Here is a 19339-nt window from a genome sequence, read left to right on the forward strand (position 1 = left end):
ATTCCAAAATTATAGTATTCAACTCAGTAAACACTGAGTTGCAGTCCTAGTAGGGAAACCAAATTTTGATAAGGTTATAATTTATTATTCTAATTGTAGGGCACTCAGAGGTACTTTCCAACCCTCTAATCTTTTTCCAACCTTTTACACCTTGCTGACCGTTAATAAAAATAAATTTTCATAGACATTTGACTGTGACTGGGTATGCAGAACATATGTTAGGCAGAGGCCCTAATGTCTATGTAGCAGAACCATTGACTTAAATTCAGAAGTTTTATTTGAATCCTCTAAGGAATTTGCCATGACCCATGCAAACTAGGAAATTGGCTGAGTTCTTGGCTTTGACAATAGACGTAAATCTCCTGAGGATTTAAATAAAGTACTATGGTCCAGTCAGCAGCCAAGAATGTTTATAGATGCCCACAGAAAAACAAATATTTAAAATTGAAGAGTAGGAATATGTTTTAAAAAGATAGATACAGTTGTTTTGAATTTTATTTTGATGTAGTTCTGGATTAAAGAAGGCATTTTTTTGGAAGCCCTTTGGTAACTTATATTGTTTTTCAGTGAGACTAATTTACTTAAAAGTTTAATATTTTAAAAACACATGTTCCATAGTCATCCAGAAAATACTATCACTTTGCATCCATATGGAACAGATCTTCCTCCATGAGAAAGCTGTTCCAAAAGTATGTTAATATAGCCTTGAAAATAGTCGCAAAAAAATCACCAGGTCATACAGTTTTCTTCAACATGAAGAATTTGCTGCATCCCTAGCTAAACTAATCAACATAGCCTTGTTCCTACATTGTTCAGCTCATTAATTCTTTCAGAAAGCATTTACATCCAATGTTCCGTACTCATCCTTACTTTTAATATATACAGATATCTCACCAGTTTAACAGTTCATCTTTCAAAATGTACTTTAAAACCTCCTTCTTATGGAAAACTTACCTTGATCAAGACATGGTGGGAGGCTACCACCCAAGGGGGCCACAATCCTGCTCTGCAGCAGCAGCATTCTTCCCTCTGTTAGCTATAGAGATAAGCACAAAGCAACCTGCCCTCAAAGGGTTTCTGTTCTTGTGACTACATGAAAATTGTTTATGTCTGTATTAAATAACATAAGTTTTCTCATAGTATGAGACTTCACAAAAACCAAATATGTCACTCAATAGTACTTTATAAGCCATAAGAGTTTTTTAGTCTTAGGATTCTGCTTGGTGATTGAACCATATAGAATTTATATCTGCTTACACTATGTTCTTATCCTCTACAAATCTATATAGTGTAATATATTCAAGAGTCTTGTTCTTGGCAGTGATTTTAAACGTGACTGTCCTGTCTGATTTGTTCATTCACACTGACTAACAAGCAACATATGTTCATGCTAATGGTACCCTTCTGTTGTACATCATAGCCACCTATTTAAGTGTGTTACATGAGTAAAACCTCCCCCAAACCACTTTAGTTTTAAAAATCATTTGTTTTGGTAGATCCCCATCAAAGTAGGATGCTTCTATATTTTCTTTAAATTTTAAAACCTGACTATATACAAATCTATGCATTCATATTTACTCTTGGATGTCTTACCCTACCTAATTCCCCTCATTCCTCACCCTTGTCTTCAGAAATCAGAAACTTCATTGTTTTTGCTTTGTCTTCCTTCTCTTTCCTCATATTTTCCCTCCTCATCTTCAATTTGTTGCTAGATTCTTCCTCTGCATAATTTTAACGGGAATCATATCTATATTAAATCCTCCACTTCCAACTAGTGTCCTCATTCAGACTTGGATCAACTCATGTAACATATGGATTCCTACACCTCATTGCATCATTTTCTAAATCATCTTTTCCTTCAGTGCATTCATCTTTTCATTAATTTCTTGGTGTTTCACCTTGGCTTTTATCCAAGTAACTCATCAAGGATTTCAAAGTCCTTTGCCAGAACATCCCTCCATCACTCAATTGCCTCATCATCCTTAAATACTTATTTTGTTCCAGCTGATCCAGAGATCCTTTTGGTTTCTTCTTCTATTCTTGCCTTCATCCCAACTTGTAATATCTTACAGATATCTTATTAGTTAAACTATTCATCTTTCAAAACATACATGAAAATCTACTTCTATAGAAGGTAAGATAACATTGTAAGCATATTTTAAACAAATACTAACTTAATAAAACATTGTAATTTAAAAACCTAATCACCAGATAAAGTGGCGCAGATAGGTGGCTTAATGGATAGAGTGCCAGGCCTCTCCCTCAAATCTGGTTGTATGACCTCCTGTTTGCCTCAGTTTTCTTATGTGTAAACTGATAAAAAAGGAAAAGGAAACCACTCGAGTATCTTTGCAAGAAAGCCCCCCACAAGGGGGTCTCAAAGAGTCAGACACGACTGAAACAAATAACAGCAAATCATGTTAGAGAGACAATATGGAAGACCTGATAGAGTCAGCCTCAAAACCAAAAAGACTAGAGTTTAAGTACTACCTGTTTCCTGTATGGTGAGTCTCTTAATCTCTTAGTACCATAGGCAACTCTAACCTGTAAATTGCAGAGATGGTGCTGATCTGCATTATTAAGAGAGTTACTTTTTTACTTTGGAGTCCCCTATATCAATGAGTTCATAAGTCCAGTCCTGCTTCCTGTCTTGTGGCCAGCAGTACTCTGTCCAGAGCCTGTGAAGGGTCAAAGAAAGACATATAGCATTAGTCATCAGAACTTACAATTGGAGGACATATGATAAATATGAAGGGAAAATAAAGAACACAGGTTAGTGTTAATTTGTTCATTCTGATATATTGAATTAAATATGATTTATCTATCTATGTTGCAGAGAAAGGTAGTAGACACTCAACATACAGGAATTTTGGCAATAAATTTTTTGACTATGGGGGACATCCCAGAAGGTAGTCAAGTATCAGAATTGTAGACTCGTTAAAGGTCTTTTTTGTTTTTTTGGGTTTTTTTGGCAAGGCAATGGAGTTAAAGTGACTTGCCCAAGGTCACACAGCTAGGCAATTATTAAGTGTCTGGGGCCAGATTTGAGCTCAGGGACCGGTGCTCTATTCACTGAGCCACCTAGTTGCCCCTAAATCCTTTTAATTTAATGGAATCAAAATTAGCCATTTTATATCCCACAATGCTATCTTTTTAATTCATAAATTCGGGCGGCTAGGTGGCGCAGTGGATAGAGCACCAGCCCTGGAGTCAGGAGTATCTGAGTTCAAATCCGGCCTCAGACACTTAATAATTACCTAGCTGTGTGGCCTTGGGCAAGCCACTTAACCCCATTGCCTTGCAAAAAAACCCAACTAATTCATAAATTCTTCTATACATAAATCTGATAAGTAATATATTGAATGTTCTAATTTATCTATATCTCTTTCTCTCTATTTCATGTAACCATTTTAGCTTTATCTTAGTGGTCAAGCTTATATCAAGTTTATGACATTGTTTTCTAATTTTCCCAACAATTTTTAACCAAATAATGAATTCTTATCCCCAAGGTCTATATCTTTGTGTTTATTAAATAGAAAATTACTATAATCATTTACCACTGTATGTTGTATACCTATGCTGTTCCTCTGATCTACTATTCTATTTTCTAGCCAGTACAGATAGTTTTGATAACTGCTCCTTATAATTCAGTTTAAGATTTGATACTGCTCGAGTTCTTTCCTTTTATTTTTTCATTAATTCCTTTGATATTATTGACATTTTCTAAATGAATTTTATTACTTTTTCTAGCTCAATAAAATAATTTTTTGCTAATTTAATTGGGATGATACTAAATAAGTAGATTGGTTTAGATAGAATTGTCATTTTTATTATATTGACTTATAAAATACCCATCAATTGGGGAATGGTTAAACAAGTTATGTTACATGAAAACAATGGAAGGAACCATAAATGGTCAGACTCTAGAGAAGCATGGAATGAATTATAGGATCTGATGCTGAGTGAAGGGAGCAGAACCAAGAGAAGAACATTGTACACATTAACAACAATATTGTGAGATGATCAACCTTGATGGAAGCGGCTCCTTTCCGAAGTTCAGAGAGCTAAGGACAACCCTAGTATACCCGTGAATAATTAATATTTTTCTAAATATTTAAATCGGACTTTATTTGTATAAAAATTTATAGCTATGTTTACATATTTCCTAGGTTTGTCTTGACAGGTATACTTCCATGTAGTTTATATTGTCTATGGTAATTTTAAATGAAATAACTCTTACTATCTCTTCTTGCAAGGTTTTATTGGTGTTATATAGAAATACTAACAACTTATGTGGGTTTATATTTTGCTAGTTTGTAAAATTATTAATTGTTTCAACTGACTTTTTAGTTTAATGTCTATGATTTTCCAGATATACCACCATATTGTCTACAAAAAGAAATAGGGTTATTTCATCTTTGCTTATTCTGATTCCTTCAATGTCTTTTTCTTCTCTCACTGCTGTTTGCAGCATTTCTAGTACAGTTCTGATTAATATTGGTGATAATGGGCGTCCTTGCTTTACTCCTGATCTTTCTGGGAAGGCTTTTAACTTATTCTCATTTCAGATGATTTTAGGTAGATGCTTCTTATCATTTTAAAGAAAAATCCATTTATATTTAGTCTTTTCAGTTTTTTTTTAAATATGGGTGTTTTACTTTATATAAAATCATATGAATTTTTGTTGCCTTTTTATGTATATAATTAATTATGTTAATAGTTTTCCTAATAGTTTTCCTTATATTGAATCAACCTTACATTTCTCTATAAATTTCACTTGGTCACAGTATATAATCTAAACATATTGTAGACTCCTAGATAGTATTTTATTTAGATTTTCTGCATCAATGTTCTTTAGTGAACTTGGTCTATAATTTTCTTTTTTTCTGTTTTTGCTCTTTCTGGTTTAGCTATTGACTCCATATTTATTTCATCAAAGAAATTTAGTAGGACTCTTTCTTTGCCTACCATTTCAAATAATTCATTTAATATTAATTTTTTGTTAATTTTAGAAAGGTTTTATTATTTTGAGCTTTACTATTCCCCCCCCAATCTTCCTTCCCTCCCCCACCCTCCACGGAAAGTTAATATTCAATTAAAAATTTTTTTTTGACAATTCACTAGTAAGTCCATGTGGTCCTGATACTTTTTTTCCTTAGGAAGCTCATTTATGATCTGTTTGATTTTTTTTTTATTTAGATATTTTATTTCTTTTTTTTATCAATCTGGGAAATTTTTAAAAAAAATTCTTTCACTTGTTAGGGCAAAATCACTCCTAATTGCTTTCATTTTATCTATATTAGCGGTATATTTTCCCTTTTCATTTTCTTTTTGAAAATCATATTATCTTGATACTTTTTAAAATTTTAATAAATTTATTTTTCCAACCACATAAAATGTAGTTGACAACATTCATTTAATTGTAATCTTTTGAGTTCTACATTTTTTATCTCCTTTGCTTCTCTCCCTGCTCTCCTTGACAGTGAATAATCTTGATATAGGTTATATATTTATAAGATTTTTTTTAGTGTATTTTTTTATTCTCATTTTGTACAAATTTTTTTTTACATTAATAAAATATACTTGTTTACAAGTAAACAAAATACCCCTTCCCCCATGAATATAGATAGATTTGCTTGGGCGAAAAAAGTAAAGGGGAGAGAAAAAAATTAAAATTAAAAAAATAATAGTAATAATTGTAAGTATGGCCAGTGGCGCAATGGACGAAGCACCAGCGCTGGAGCCACGAGCACCCGAGTTCATATCCAGCCTCGTAAACCCAATAATCACCCAGCCATGTGACATGCAAGCCACCTGATCCCCACTGCCCTGCAAAAACCAAAAAGAAGAAAAAAAAAGACCCAAAATAAAATAGTAATAATAGTAAGGGTGGCTGGCTGGCAGACAGAGCATTGGCCCTTGAGCCAGGAGCACCTGGGTCTGAATCCGGCCCCAGACACCCAAAGATCACCCTGCTATGTGGCTCCAGGCAGGCCACCCAGGCCCACTTGCCCTGCACCCTCCCCCAAATAATAATAACAAAAAATGTGCTTCAGTCTTTGTTCCAACACCATCAACTCTGTCGTGAGTGGATCACATTCTTTATGATAAGTCCATCACAAAAGTTACTTCCATATTTTTCCACCCTTGCCATTGCTGATCACAACTCCCTCCTTTTTTATTTCTCCACTACCATGTACTATATTTTCTCTCTCCTTTCACTCTGACTCTGCTGCAGGGTCGCTGAGTGGCGCAGCAGACAGATCCCTGGTCCTGGGGCCAAGAAGCCCTGAGCCCCCATACCACCCCTTAGGCCCAGAATCCACCTGGCCCTATGGTCCTGGGCAGGCCATCCAATCCCAGCCCCTTGCAAGAAGTAAAAAAGAAAATGTGTTATATCTGACCACTGTCCCCCCATGGTCCATCTTCTCCTCCTTTATTCACATCCCCACCCCTTCCTCCTGCTCCCCCCCTCCTTCTTACTCCAGTTGTCTATACCCCATTGAGTATATTTGCTGTTTCCTCTCCTAGCCATCTCTGATGAGAGCAAAGGTTCCCTCATTCCCCCTTGCCTCCCCCCTTCCATATCATTGCAATAGCTCATTGTAAAAAAAAAATCTTATTATGTGAAATATCTTGGACTATTCCCCCTCTCCTTTTTCTTTCTCCCATTCCATTTCCCTTTTTTCCCCTATTGACTCCATTTTTACACCATATTTTATCTTCGAATTCAGCTTTCTCCTGTGCTTCAACTATAAAAGCTCCCTCTACCTGCTCTATTAACTGAGATGGTTCATATGAATATTATCAGTATCATTTTTCTATACATGCAGTTCATCCTCATTAAGTCCCTCATATTTCCCCCCTCTCCTCCAATCTCCATGCTTCACCTGAGTCCTGTATCTGAAGATCAAACCTTCTGTTCAGCTCTGGCCATTCCAAAAGTAACCTTTGAAATTCCCCTGGTTCATTGAAAGTCCATCTTTTTCCCTGGAAGAGGACATTCAGCTTTGCTGGGTAGTTCATTCTTGGCTGCATTCTAAGCTCTTTTGTCTTCTGGTATATTGTATTCCAAGCCCTACGAGCTTCCAATGTAGTTGCTGCTAAGTCCTGTGTGATGCTGACTGCAGCTCCACAATATTTGAACTCTGTCCTTCTGGCTGCTTGTAATATTTTCTCTTTGACTTGGGAGTTCTGGAACTTGGCTATAATATTCCTCGGGGTTGGTTTTTTGCGATCTCTTTCTCGGGGGGTGTGGGGGATCAGTGGATTCTCTCCATTTCTATTTTGCCCTCTGCTTCTAGAATATCAGGGCAATTTTCCTGTAGTAATTCTTTGAAAATGATGTCAAGGCTCTTTTCCTGATCATGACTTTCAGGTATTCCAATAACTTTCAAATTATCTTTCCTAAGTCTGTTTTCCATATCAGTTGTTTTTTCAATGAGATATTTCACATTTTCTTCTAATTTTTCATTTTTTTGGTTTTGAAGTATTGATTCCTGATTTCTGGTAAATTCATCAATCTCCCTGAATTCCATTCTTTGTCTGAAGGATTTGTTCTCTTCAGAGAGTTTTCTTATCTCTTTTTCCATCTGGCCAATTTTGCTTTTTAAAGCATTCTTCTCCTCAATAACTTTTTGAACTGTCTTATCCATTTGACCTAAGCTGTTTTTTAGCATGCTATTTTCTTCAGCATTTTTTTGGATTTCCTTGACTAAGCTGCTGACTTCATTTTCATGTTTTTCCTGCATCTCTCTCCTTTCTTTTCCCAGTTTTTCTTCCAACTCCCTCATTTGATTTTCAGTCTTTTTTGAGCTCTATCATAGCTTGAGCCCAATTTCTGTTTTTTTCTTGGAGTCTTTAGATGCAGGAGCTTGTGCTTCCTCATCTTCAGACTGAGCATTTTGATCCTTCTTGGGCTCATGTGCAAAATATTTCTCAGTGGTCTTCCTCTTGTTTCTTTGTTCATTTTCCCAGCCTAAGACTGTTTTTTGGGGTGCTTCCTGAGCTTTTGGGACACTCCCACAAGTGTCTCAGTGTGTGAGGCTCTGTCCTCCCGCCTGGTCTGTGAATGACCACATGCGCCCCCCTCTGTCATGGGGCCAAGGTGGGGGGGCCCTGTTGTTCTATGGGGGGGCCTAGACTGCAATCAGGATCTGAATGTGGTCAGAGCCCCAGAGTCCTGTTCCAGGGGCAGAGGACAGAGCTCAGCAGTCTCTCTCTTTTCACTCCCCTCCCTCAGCTCAATGGGCTCATGCCCTGGGGGCTCCTGCTTACTGGCTCTGCCTGCTTCTGTTTCTGGGTCTGGGCTGTGGAAAGACCAAGCTGCTTGCTGTGTGCCCTGAGGGCTGGGCTCCACAAGCTCATTCTGGCAGAGCTTCCCTGCTGTTCCCCCACTTTGTGCTCGGTGCTCCCCGGGGTGCAGCTCAGGAGACTCCCCCGCTGCTGTGAGCTGCGGCTCCCAGCACCCTGGGGCTGCCTCCAGGAGGCTGAAGTTCTTTGGCTCTGGCGGGCCACAGAGCCTTTCTGCTCTTTTCCAGGTTACCTTGAGTAGGAGAACTGCCTCACTGGGTCCCTTTGTGGGTTCTGTCTCTTGAAAATTTAGAGTCCTTAGTTTATGAGTTTTTATCAGAGAGCTCCTAAGACTTGATCCCTTCATGTCGCCATCTTGGCTCCACCCCTATTTATAAGATGTTAAACATTTCCACATTAGTCATGTGAAAGAAGAATCAAATCAAAAAGGAAAAAAAAAATCCATTGGGGGGGAACTTTGAAGTGTAAAGCAAATTTTAAAAAAATTGATAAACTTCATAGTTTTTCTCTGGATATGAATGATATTTTCTATCATAAGTCCTAGAATTGTCTTTGATTATTGTACTGCTGAGAAGAGCCAAATCTGTTGTAGTTGATCATCACTCAATGTTGCATCTTTCAATCTTAGAGTTACCTAGAGCAGCAGTGTCAAAGTCCTGCTCAGTGGGTGAATTGGATTAAAATGTAATTGGAACATGTTTAACAAAACACAAATAAAATATAATATAATGTTAATTTGTGGTTTTCTAAGTTAGTATGCAACCTGTAGGGATCAATTTTAGCTGAGGTTGATACCACTGACATAGAGGATTTGGAAGTTAGTTGACTTTCCTAGCATCACACAGCCAGTATGTATCAGAATTATATCAGGTCTTTTTGCCTTTGAAGTCAGTTTTCTGTCTCTTTCTCTGTCTCTGTCTCTCATACACACATAGTATGCATACAAATGTGTGTACACTTATACACATGCACATATGTAGTGCACATATATATGTGCGATATTGCAAAAAATGTAAACTGAGTTTAATAAAAGTTGGTTTAGTAATTGTTCATGTATAACTAATATCTGATTTTTTTTCTCTCTTGGGGAGGGGGAAGAGATGGAGGGGAGGAAGGAGAAAATTTTACAAAAATGGCTGATCCGGTCTCAGACACTTAGTAATTACCTAGCTATGTGGCCTTGGGCAAGCCACTTAACCCCATTTGCCTTGCAAAAACCTAAAAAAAAAAATGAATGCTGAAAACTATCTCAACATGTAAAACAAGTTGGTTTAGATAAGTATTTGATCGTGTGACAGATTTAGTACTTAACATTTAGTAGCTGTGAAATTCTTTGGAAAACTGGTGGTAAACCATTGCATATCAAATATCAAATAACTTCATGTATTGGCTTGCTGAAATCTGTGTAGTTTTTATAGTCTCAGGTCCTTATAGCATAGTTGTGTTGTATTTTTTGTGTATGTGTCTACCAGATGAATAGTCTATAAGCATCACCTGTTTTACATGTGAGTAAATCAGTCCTTTGACTACTTATAGGAATTCTGCATTACCTCAATGAAAATGAAAAGTTTCCTTATAGAATAAGAGTTAGGATGGACTTCAGAAGACATGTAGTCTCAACTGTGCCTGAAGAGGAAGGAGTTATTTTACTGCATCCTTGAAAAGTGGTTTTTCCATCTCTACCAGCAGACCTCTAGTGAAAGGGAAGCCATTCCATCCCAAGGGAGCATTTTATCCCTTTGGTTAGTTCCAATTCTTAGACTGGATATAAGGAAAAACTTAGATTAGTCACTTTTTTCTTCTACCCAGTGTCTCAGGTCTGTTCTCAGGACCAAATAATACAAACTTAATCCTTCTATATGAGAGCTTTTCACCTACTTGAATTTAGCTCCTCCAATGCCCCATAATTCTCCTTCACTCTTTCCTCATTTATCCTGGACTCAAGATCTTTTGCCATCTGGGTTTCCTTCCTGCTGGTTTCCTAGTATTACTTATTAATCTTCTTCCTAAAATAAACTATCTAGAATTGAACATATTACTCCAGTGTGTTCTGGCAAGAGTATATCAGGAATATCATCTCCCCATTCCTTACTGAATGAAACTGTTAATATAATCTAGAACAGTATTAACTTTTTCTTGGCCTATCACCTTCTAGACTCATATGAACTAAGTTTATAAGTCATTGAAATCCCTATTCCTTACTCCCTGGGGAACTGCTATATATCCATTCATTTCCCATCTAGTACTTGAGAAGCTGGTATTTTTTTTTCAGGTTTTTGCAAGGCAAACGGGGTTAAGTAGCTTGCCCAAGGCCACACAGCTAGGTAATTATTAAGTGTCTGAGACTGGATTTGAACCCAGGTGCTCCTGACTCCAGGGCCGGTGCTCTATCCATTATACCACCTAGCCACCCCCCCTGAGAACCTGGTATTTTGAACCAAAAGTGCAAGACTTTCCATTTATCCTGTTAATTTTTACCCCAGATTCAGCCCCAGTTCCATCGTATCAAATTCTTTTTAGATCCTAGTCATTTTGTCCATCTTATTAGTTATGCATCATTCTGGGTTTATGTCATTGATAGATTTGATGAACATGGCATCTATTCATTTATTCTAATAATAAAATGATTAAATAGGGCAGAATAATTCTGTAGAACCTTGGTATACTTTATTGGAAACCTTCCAATTGGCATCAAACTGGTAATAACTACTTTTGGGGAGTTCAGCCTTTCAATCAGTTTGGGATCAATATATTTGTATTTTGTCCTGCCTATATCTCTTAATTTTTTCCTAACAGTAGTGTACTGGGTAGTGTAGTGTAGAGTAGTGTATTGGGTAGTAAATAAACCTTTTCTAAAAATCTGGCAAAATATCCCTAAACTATTATCCTGAACTACTACTTTACTAATCTTGTCAAATAAAAGTTACTTTGGCATGATCTGTTCTTGATGAAATTGCCAGCATTGTGACTGATTATCATTACCTTTTCTATCATCCTTCTAAAATACATTCTAGAACATTGCCATGAATTGAAGTTAGGTTTCTGGTCATGTAAACTCTATTCTCTTCACTATTTTAAAAAATGGGGCATTGCTCTTTGTATCTTTCAAATATAATGTGTGTGTGTGTTTGTGCACACACTCTCATTGAACACATCTATTCTGCTTTATACTTGTGCTGGTCCCTGGACCCGCTCCTGAATTGGTCACTGGACTTCTGATTGGTGAGTCTTCACTATTTCCAGGCTGACAAAGGCACTCATGCTGCTGCTTCCTGGTCATCTTCACATGGTGACAATACTTTCCTTTCTTTCTGATCTCTGTCTCTCTCTCTCTCTCTCTGTGTGTGTGTGTCTCTCTCTCTCTCTCTCTCTCTCTGTTCTTTCAGTGTCATACTGTAGTTTGCCAAATATTCACTTTCTCTTTCCTTTGTTGTCATAGTCACTGATCCAAAGATAATTTTCTTCTGTTTTGTTCATTTGTATTTCTAAAAAGATTTTTTTTCTAATGACCACTTGTAACTAGATCCCAGAAATTTAGGTATATTTTCTCTTTAATCATTATTTTCTATGATTTGTTCTTTGACCTACCCAACATTCAGGATATCATTATCAAATCTTCTTTTAGGTCTTTATGCTTTACTTTTTTTCCCCTCTCAGTTACTATTTTTTATGGTCTGCATATGTTTAGTTTCATTTTTTAAATTTTTAAACATTTATTTGCATTTTTCAAATCTAGCACATGATCTATTGTACCTTCAGAAAAGTACCATATTGTTATAAAAATATGAATATTCTTTAATGTTCCTAATCAGATAGTATCATTGTTCAACCAACTCTAAATTCTCCAAGTTTGTTTAGTTCTATATTTCCCTTTCTGTTCCAGTCCTCCTTGGGAGAGGATACAGAAGAAGCAAAGAAAGAATTATTATGGGATAATTAGTTTTGCTTTCCCTTGATCATTCTTAAATCAGTCCATCTTCCCTTACCAATAAATTATTCTTGGTTTTGGTTTTTTAATAGGTAGCTAGAGTATATTTCTTAGAACACTTTAAAACATTCTCAATTTAAAAATGATAAGGTTAATTTTGGGAGTTTAACTTAATTTTGAAACCTACCATAACTTTCTTTTTTTTTTGAGGGGTGAGGTGGCAGGCAAGATTAAATGATTAAGCATTGCGGTTATAGTACATGTGGTATACTCTTAATATTGTTTGGGAGGGGAAGTATATTCTTAAAAATTCTATATCCTCCACACTCCAATGCTATTTCAATCTCACCAAAGGCTAGAGTAATTCACTCATTGCTTATCAAACTATGAGGAGGCTTTATAGTTTGATCTCTGTACAATGAGTTTAGTTTTAAAATCTTTATTAACAAATCCCAGCTTATCCTACTAACATGACATTCTATGAGGATTTGTTTTGCTTCATAGGGAACATAGTTTTCTTATGTCACTTATGGAATTTTAAATCGTATGTCTTTGGGTGGGGAAGAAGAAAAAAGTACTTATAAATATCATGAGGTGATAATCAGTGAACCTTATTTTCTTTTTTTTAGGTTTTTGCAAGGCAAATGGGGTTAAGTAGCTTGCCCAAGGCCACACAGCTAGGTAATTAAGTGTTTGAGATCAGATTTGAACCCAGGTACTCCTGACTCCAAGGCCGGTGCTTTATCAACTAGGCCACCTAGCTGCCCCCAAGTGACCCATATTTTTAAAAATAGTCAATCAAGAATCACTAAAGTGGATGCTGTTCTTGGTTATAAAGACAAGTGATCTGCCCATTTGGCTTTCACATTTAAGGAAGCCTTGACTATCTCAAACTTATCAGAATGGGCTTGGATTTAATATAACTTCATTAAAAAACTGGACAAGCAAATGATGGCTATAGAGTGGGTCTAGCCTAATTCAACATTTTCTAGAATGTAGCTTCTATTATATAAATATTTAGTAATATTAAAACATGCTTGCATATTTCAGTGAATGAATGAATTCATCCTTGTGAATGAGTCAGCTTAACTGAAGTTAAAATGTCCTCCAAGAGAGAAAAGATATAATCTTATTTTATTGTTTGCTTATGTAAGTAGAATTCTTTTACTGATCACAAGATTATGAGTTTTACCAAATTAGAATTTGCACTGATTGGAAGAAGGGTGAAAGAGAAGAAAGGGATTGCATGAAAGAAATAGCTCTCTTGATGTGCAGTAATGGTTATATTTCTAATTTCATTTATTGGGAAGGGAAAAATTAAGTTCTGTGATCTCTGGAGAGATGCACACTAATGTTTGCTGAATGACAAAAATTGCTATATGCATCAAGAACACTGAGCTCACTTTTGCCTGAGTGAACAGGGGAAGATTCCTGGAGAAAGTGGCATTTGAATTGGGCCTTTGAATGGTGGGTGGCCAAACATCAATGACCAGGACAAGGCAGCTGTATTTATAACTTCAAGCCTTTAAAATCTCTAAATTTTAAGTAGAATCTAATGTTTCATGAGATGATGTTCAAAATCTCTAATCACTAGAAATTAAAATTGACACAACTCTATAATCCCACTGGATCCTATTAGTATGATAAAGATAATAAATTAACTGTTGATATTGTTATAATAAACAGTGGCATTTATCTTACGAAATTTTTAGAAAGCAAGAGTATAATATGCTATATAAATGTTCCTATCCCTTGACCCAGTGGTACCTGACTGGAACCATAACTCAAAGTGGTTATTATCAGGGGAAAAAACCAAATCTTAGTTGAACTGTAATAGCAAAGAAATTGACCATCTTGGACAAATTATAGCACATGTATGAAGTGGATTCTGACTGCAGGATAAATATGGAGAGTTCAAAGAAACATGAAAGATTTACTCTAGGGAATGCATAGTAAAGAAACATATCCAAAAGGATAATGTGTATGTTATGAATAACTATTTAGTAAAGAACAAGAATAATGGCAACACATTCATCCTATATACATGGTAAATACCTAGTGAGCTAGAGACCTGGAGTCAGGAAGGCTTATATTCCTGAATTCAAAAAATTAAATCTGACCTTGGACACTTACTAGCTGTGTGACCTTGGGCAAGTCACTAAACCCTGTTTGCCTCAGATTCCTTATGTGTAAAATGAGTTGGAGAAGGAAATGGCAAACCATTCCTGTATCTCTACAAAGAAAACCACAAATGGGCTCATGAAAAGTTAGATGTGATTGAAAACCAACTAAATAACAACAATAATTTTTAATTCTGTGATTTAATTTAAATCTCATATACTGTCTTTCTATTTCTTATAGCTATTGTGGATGATGAAAGACTTTCTGCAGAAGAAATGGATGAGAGGAGGCGTCAGAACATTGCATATGAATATCTGTGCCATCTAGAGGAAGCCAAAAGGTAAATTCTTGGGGTGTGTGTATGTGTGTGTGTGTTTCTATGCATGTGGTTTTTCTCCCTGCCCCCCAAAGCTTTCAAATTCTGCTGATCCATTCACAGATATTCAGTGTTGACCATGAGGAAGTTTCTGAAGTTGCTGTAACTTGATCCTTATAGAAATCTTACATAAAAAAATATAATCTCACCTCTCTGGTATAATTTAGGTGTGATCATACTTAAAGGTAGAACACTCTTTGCCCTTCTGGGAAGGTCAGAGAGGGACATGGTTGGTGACCTCATTCTTGGAATTAGCTTACTCATTCTCACCCATTTCTATATGTATAATCTGCCAAGGATAGACAGAAAAACAGATAAGACTTCTGAAAACACCTATACAAAGGGTTCATGGATAGATTTTTAGAGAAGTCCATGAACTGGATGGAAAATACATCTTTATTTTTCACTAATCTTTGGTTTCCTTTTCAATCCTATGTATTTTATTTTATACATTTAAGAATCTTGTACTTAGGAGTTAATAGAGTTGGACAAAGCTTCTGTTATGATCAAGCAGTTTGATCAAACCCAGAAGAAGCCCCTAAACTTGAAGCCTAGGTGTGATAGGGATGCTCAGTTTCAAATAAAATAAAATAACAAATAAGTATGACTGAATTCCTTTGTAGTCCCATGTTGTGCTTTATAAAAAATTTAAAACATTAGTTTGAGAAGGGTTCTATAGTTTTCACCAAATAACCAAAAGGTCTATGATGCAAAAAAAAAAAAAAAATACTGCTCTAGGTTATTTTTGGTGACTGTGATTGAGAATCACTGCTATTGAGATGAACCAGTGCTTCTCTGGTGTCTATAGGATTCAGACTGAACATAACTTATATGGTGGTGGTAGAGGAACATCAGAATAGACTTAGAGGAGATACTTGTCTTTTATATATATATATATATATATATATATATATATATATATATATATATATATATATATATATGTTGACCTTCCTCCTACTCTGTCTTCCCTTCCCCCCACTCTCCAGACGGTTTTAAATATTTATAGATCCTAGCTAAAAGGCTAAAAGGCCAAATCTATGGCCCAGAAAAAGAGCAGCTAGTAGCCTCCTGTGGTTATGTGATAATAATTCAGGTACTTTGCAAAAAACCTATATAGGTCAAATCTGAGATTTCAAGGTCAAAGTCTTTCAGTCCATCTAGCTATAGGATTTGTTGATTCATAGTCAAATCCTTGTGTACATACTCTTGTAGGGAGCTCACAAGAAGATTTGTATGCTCTGTCTTATTGTTCAGTAGACCAAGATTTTTTTTAAGCCTTTTTTTATATCAGGGACCCCTTTGGGCAGTACCCTTTGTTAAGATAATTTTAAAAAATAAATAAAACAAAATATATGGGATTATAAAGAAAACAATACATGTTATGCTTTGTTATATTTGTGTTTGTGTTGTGTCATGTACCATAATAGATTAGGTTTCTCTGTCTCTTGTACACTGGAAGTACAATAGCTACCAATGGACCAGATCTTCCTTACTAAACAGTATAGAAACTTCGACCTGCTCTATTTCCAGTCTGGGTCAATTCATCCCTTCTTAGACCATCTGGTAGCTTTCCACTCCCTAGGGCTCACTACATTATTTCAGGATTTAGTGTGGTCATTCAGTTGGCTTTAGCCCTATGATATAGCCCAGAAATCCTGAACTCGATCTATCCACCAACCTCAGCCCCCCCCCCCCCCAAGAGTAAGAATTTCAAGTATATGCTACTGTACCTTGCCAAAACCAAACATGTTGAAATATAGTGAGCAAAATATTAAAAATAAAGCAAGTTCATGGACCTCAGATTAAGACTAGAATCTTCCTTCCCTCCATATTTGACTAGTGGAAATGAAGCCACATCCCTAACTGCTCCCAGGAAATCAGCTCCATCCAGGTCACAGACAACTTCTGGATAATCCCAATAATTTAAGCCATTTGTAGATTTTATACTAAGATATTTAAGGAGATGGAGACCTTTTACCAAGTGCATTAATCTATGGGAAGCAGACAACATGCTACTTTAAAATATGAATAAAGCCTGATAAAGATTGGTAGAATTCCTTTGTAGTCCAGGGGAACTCCCATGGTTACTCATCATTCTCTTGGACCTGTCTTCACCTTCTTGTCATTATTCAAGGTTCTTCTCTATCTAGCCTGTATTGCTGCTTCATTGGCAAAGTAATGATGGTGGGAAGAAAGGGAGGAGTATGAAAGCACAAGCAAATTAGTTTCCTTTTCTTCCTCACTTTCTCCTAAATTGCCTCTCTTTAATCCCCACCAAAGAAACAAATATAAATGATTGAATGGATAAATTAATGAAAGAATAAATGAGTAATAAATAAACTCCAGAACCATGAAAAATAGTCCCACACTCTTTCTTCTTGCATAGTATCAGGAATTGATGACCTGTCTGTAGGGAGACTAGTTCATTATTCACAATTCCTTCTGAACTTGCATACTTGTGACTACTAACTGTGTAGATATTTAAGTCTTAGAGTAAAATGTGGTCTATTTGTGCTTCTAATATAGATGCTGGTTGTCCAAGGAGAAAGTAATGACCATCAAAGCATGTGTACTTAGTACCTTTTATCAGAGGAGCCATAAGAACTTTGCTTTTCACCTGATATTTGTGTGGCAAATTAGTATATAGGGTTAAAAAACCATTCACTTACTTTGACTTGGTGCTGATTTGTATTGTGCAAAGTACACTTTTCACAGATGAAGACTAAATATTTTTTGTTCTTTTCTTTTGTGGAGGTAATAAAACAGTAAATACTTCTAGTTCTTGTTACGTGCTGGTCATAGGATAAATTACTATCTGGATAGGTGGATTAATGAGCTGGGTGTATTTTTTGTTTTATTTTTTTAATCAAAGAGGTTTTAGAAGTATATTCAGTACCCTCATGCTTGCTTTTTTGGAACTTTTTGCCTACAGATTTCATCTGCTAATTTTATTAGAAGGTACTGAAAAGAAGATTTTCCTAAAGCTCTGATTACTCTCTTTAGGAACATTTTTAGCATTTTCAACATTTCTAGGAGACTTTCACTTTAACTATTCATCTTCTCAGTTCTTTTTAATGAGACCATTTTTTTCAAAATGTCTTTTTATATTGGGGAAGAGATTGTTGTCATAAAAATTAGGGGGAATTATTAAAAGTTTGGTTTTTGTGTTTCAGTAGAAAGTGTAGAAAAGATGAGAATATTTTATCTCCAACAAGATATATTTTCCAAAATTTGTTTTGAAAACACTAATATTATGGAAAAATTATACCATTTTAATTATGATTCATAAATTTTATACTTACCCAAAATATATCAAGATCCTGTTATTGGAGTTTAAATTTAGAACGGTATCAGGTGTTTGGAGTAGTGGTGTATGAGAAAGCTCTTTACTTGGGCACAGGATGGGATGCCCTAGATTTGTGTGGATGCTTTCCTACACTACCTCACTCCCATGTCCCATGGTGGAGGGCAAGGGAGCCACCTCAGGACTGCCAGTCTTTGGTACAATAAATAGAAAACAAAGGAGAAAGTTACCAATTTTAAGAAATGTAAAAAGAACATTGGACTTGAACTAAGGAAACCAGTGTGTAAATTCTGACTCTATCACTTACTAGGCTGAACTATACCAGGTCTCATTTTCCCCTTAGAGAAATTTCCTGATTTGCCTTATTGAAGTATGTGTGTGTGTGTGTGTGTGTATATATATATATATATATATATATATATATATATATATATATGTGTGTATATATATGTATATATATATATATATATTAATAGGTAAGATTGTTGTAATTAGGTTGATAGCTTTTATAAATGGTTCTTTAAAAATGCTAGCTTTATAAGAATTGAAAATTAAGTGAATGTCCTTCAATTGAGGAATGGCTTAACAAACTGTGATATATGTATGTCATTAGAGACCAGGAGGGATGGAAATTCAGGGAAGCCTGGAAGAATTTGCATGAATTGATGATGAGTGAGATGAGCAGAATCAGAAAAACATTGTACACCCTAACAGCAACATGGGGGTGATGATCAACCTTGATGGACTTGCTCATTCCATCAATGCAACAATCAGGGACAATTTTGGGCTATCTGCAATGGAGAATATCATCTGTATCCAGAGAAAGAATTGTGGAGTTTGAACAAAGACCAAAGACTATTACCTTCAATTTAGAAAAAACCCATTATCTTATTATGTGATTTTGCTATCTCTTATACTTTATTTTTCTTCCTTAAGGATATGATTTCTCTCTCATCACATTCAACTGAGATCAATGTATACCATAGAAATAATGTAAAGACTAAGAGAATGCCTTCCATGGGGTGGGGGAGGGGGGGAAGCAAGCATAGGGGACAATTGTAAAACTCAAAATAAATAAAATATTTCTTAAAATATATATAAAAATTAGTGGAAATTACCAGAAACCTTGTATAGAAGTGGCACCTGACCAGTGCTTTGAATGAAGCTAGGAACTCTAGGAGTTTTAGAGGTCGGGAGTTCATACTAGAAATGGGAGTCCAAAAATGGAATGTCTTTTTCAGAAAATATTTGTTTAATAGATTGTTGGATTCTGGAGGTCAAATATCTTGTCTAA

The 19339-nt window shown here is 35.7% G+C and overlaps 1 protein-coding gene across 1 annotated transcript in view; it reads left to right on the forward strand.

Moving 5' to 3' along the window:
- Window positions 1–19339, forward strand: part of IQGAP2 (IQ motif containing GTPase activating protein 2) — a 347950-nt gene that overhangs the window by 44186 nt on the left and 284425 nt on the right. Inside the window, exon 2 of the mRNA XM_074204624.1 lies at window positions 14603–14702. Coding sequence (XP_074060725.1) covers window positions 14603–14702 — 100 coding nt within the window. The remainder of the gene's footprint in view (window positions 1–14602; window positions 14703–19339) is intronic.

Source organism: Macrotis lagotis, chromosome X (genome assembly GCF_037893015.1).
Source record: "Macrotis lagotis isolate mMagLag1 chromosome X, bilby.v1.9.chrom.fasta, whole genome shotgun sequence".
Taxonomy (NCBI): domain Eukaryota; kingdom Metazoa; phylum Chordata; class Mammalia; order Peramelemorphia; family Peramelidae; genus Macrotis; species Macrotis lagotis.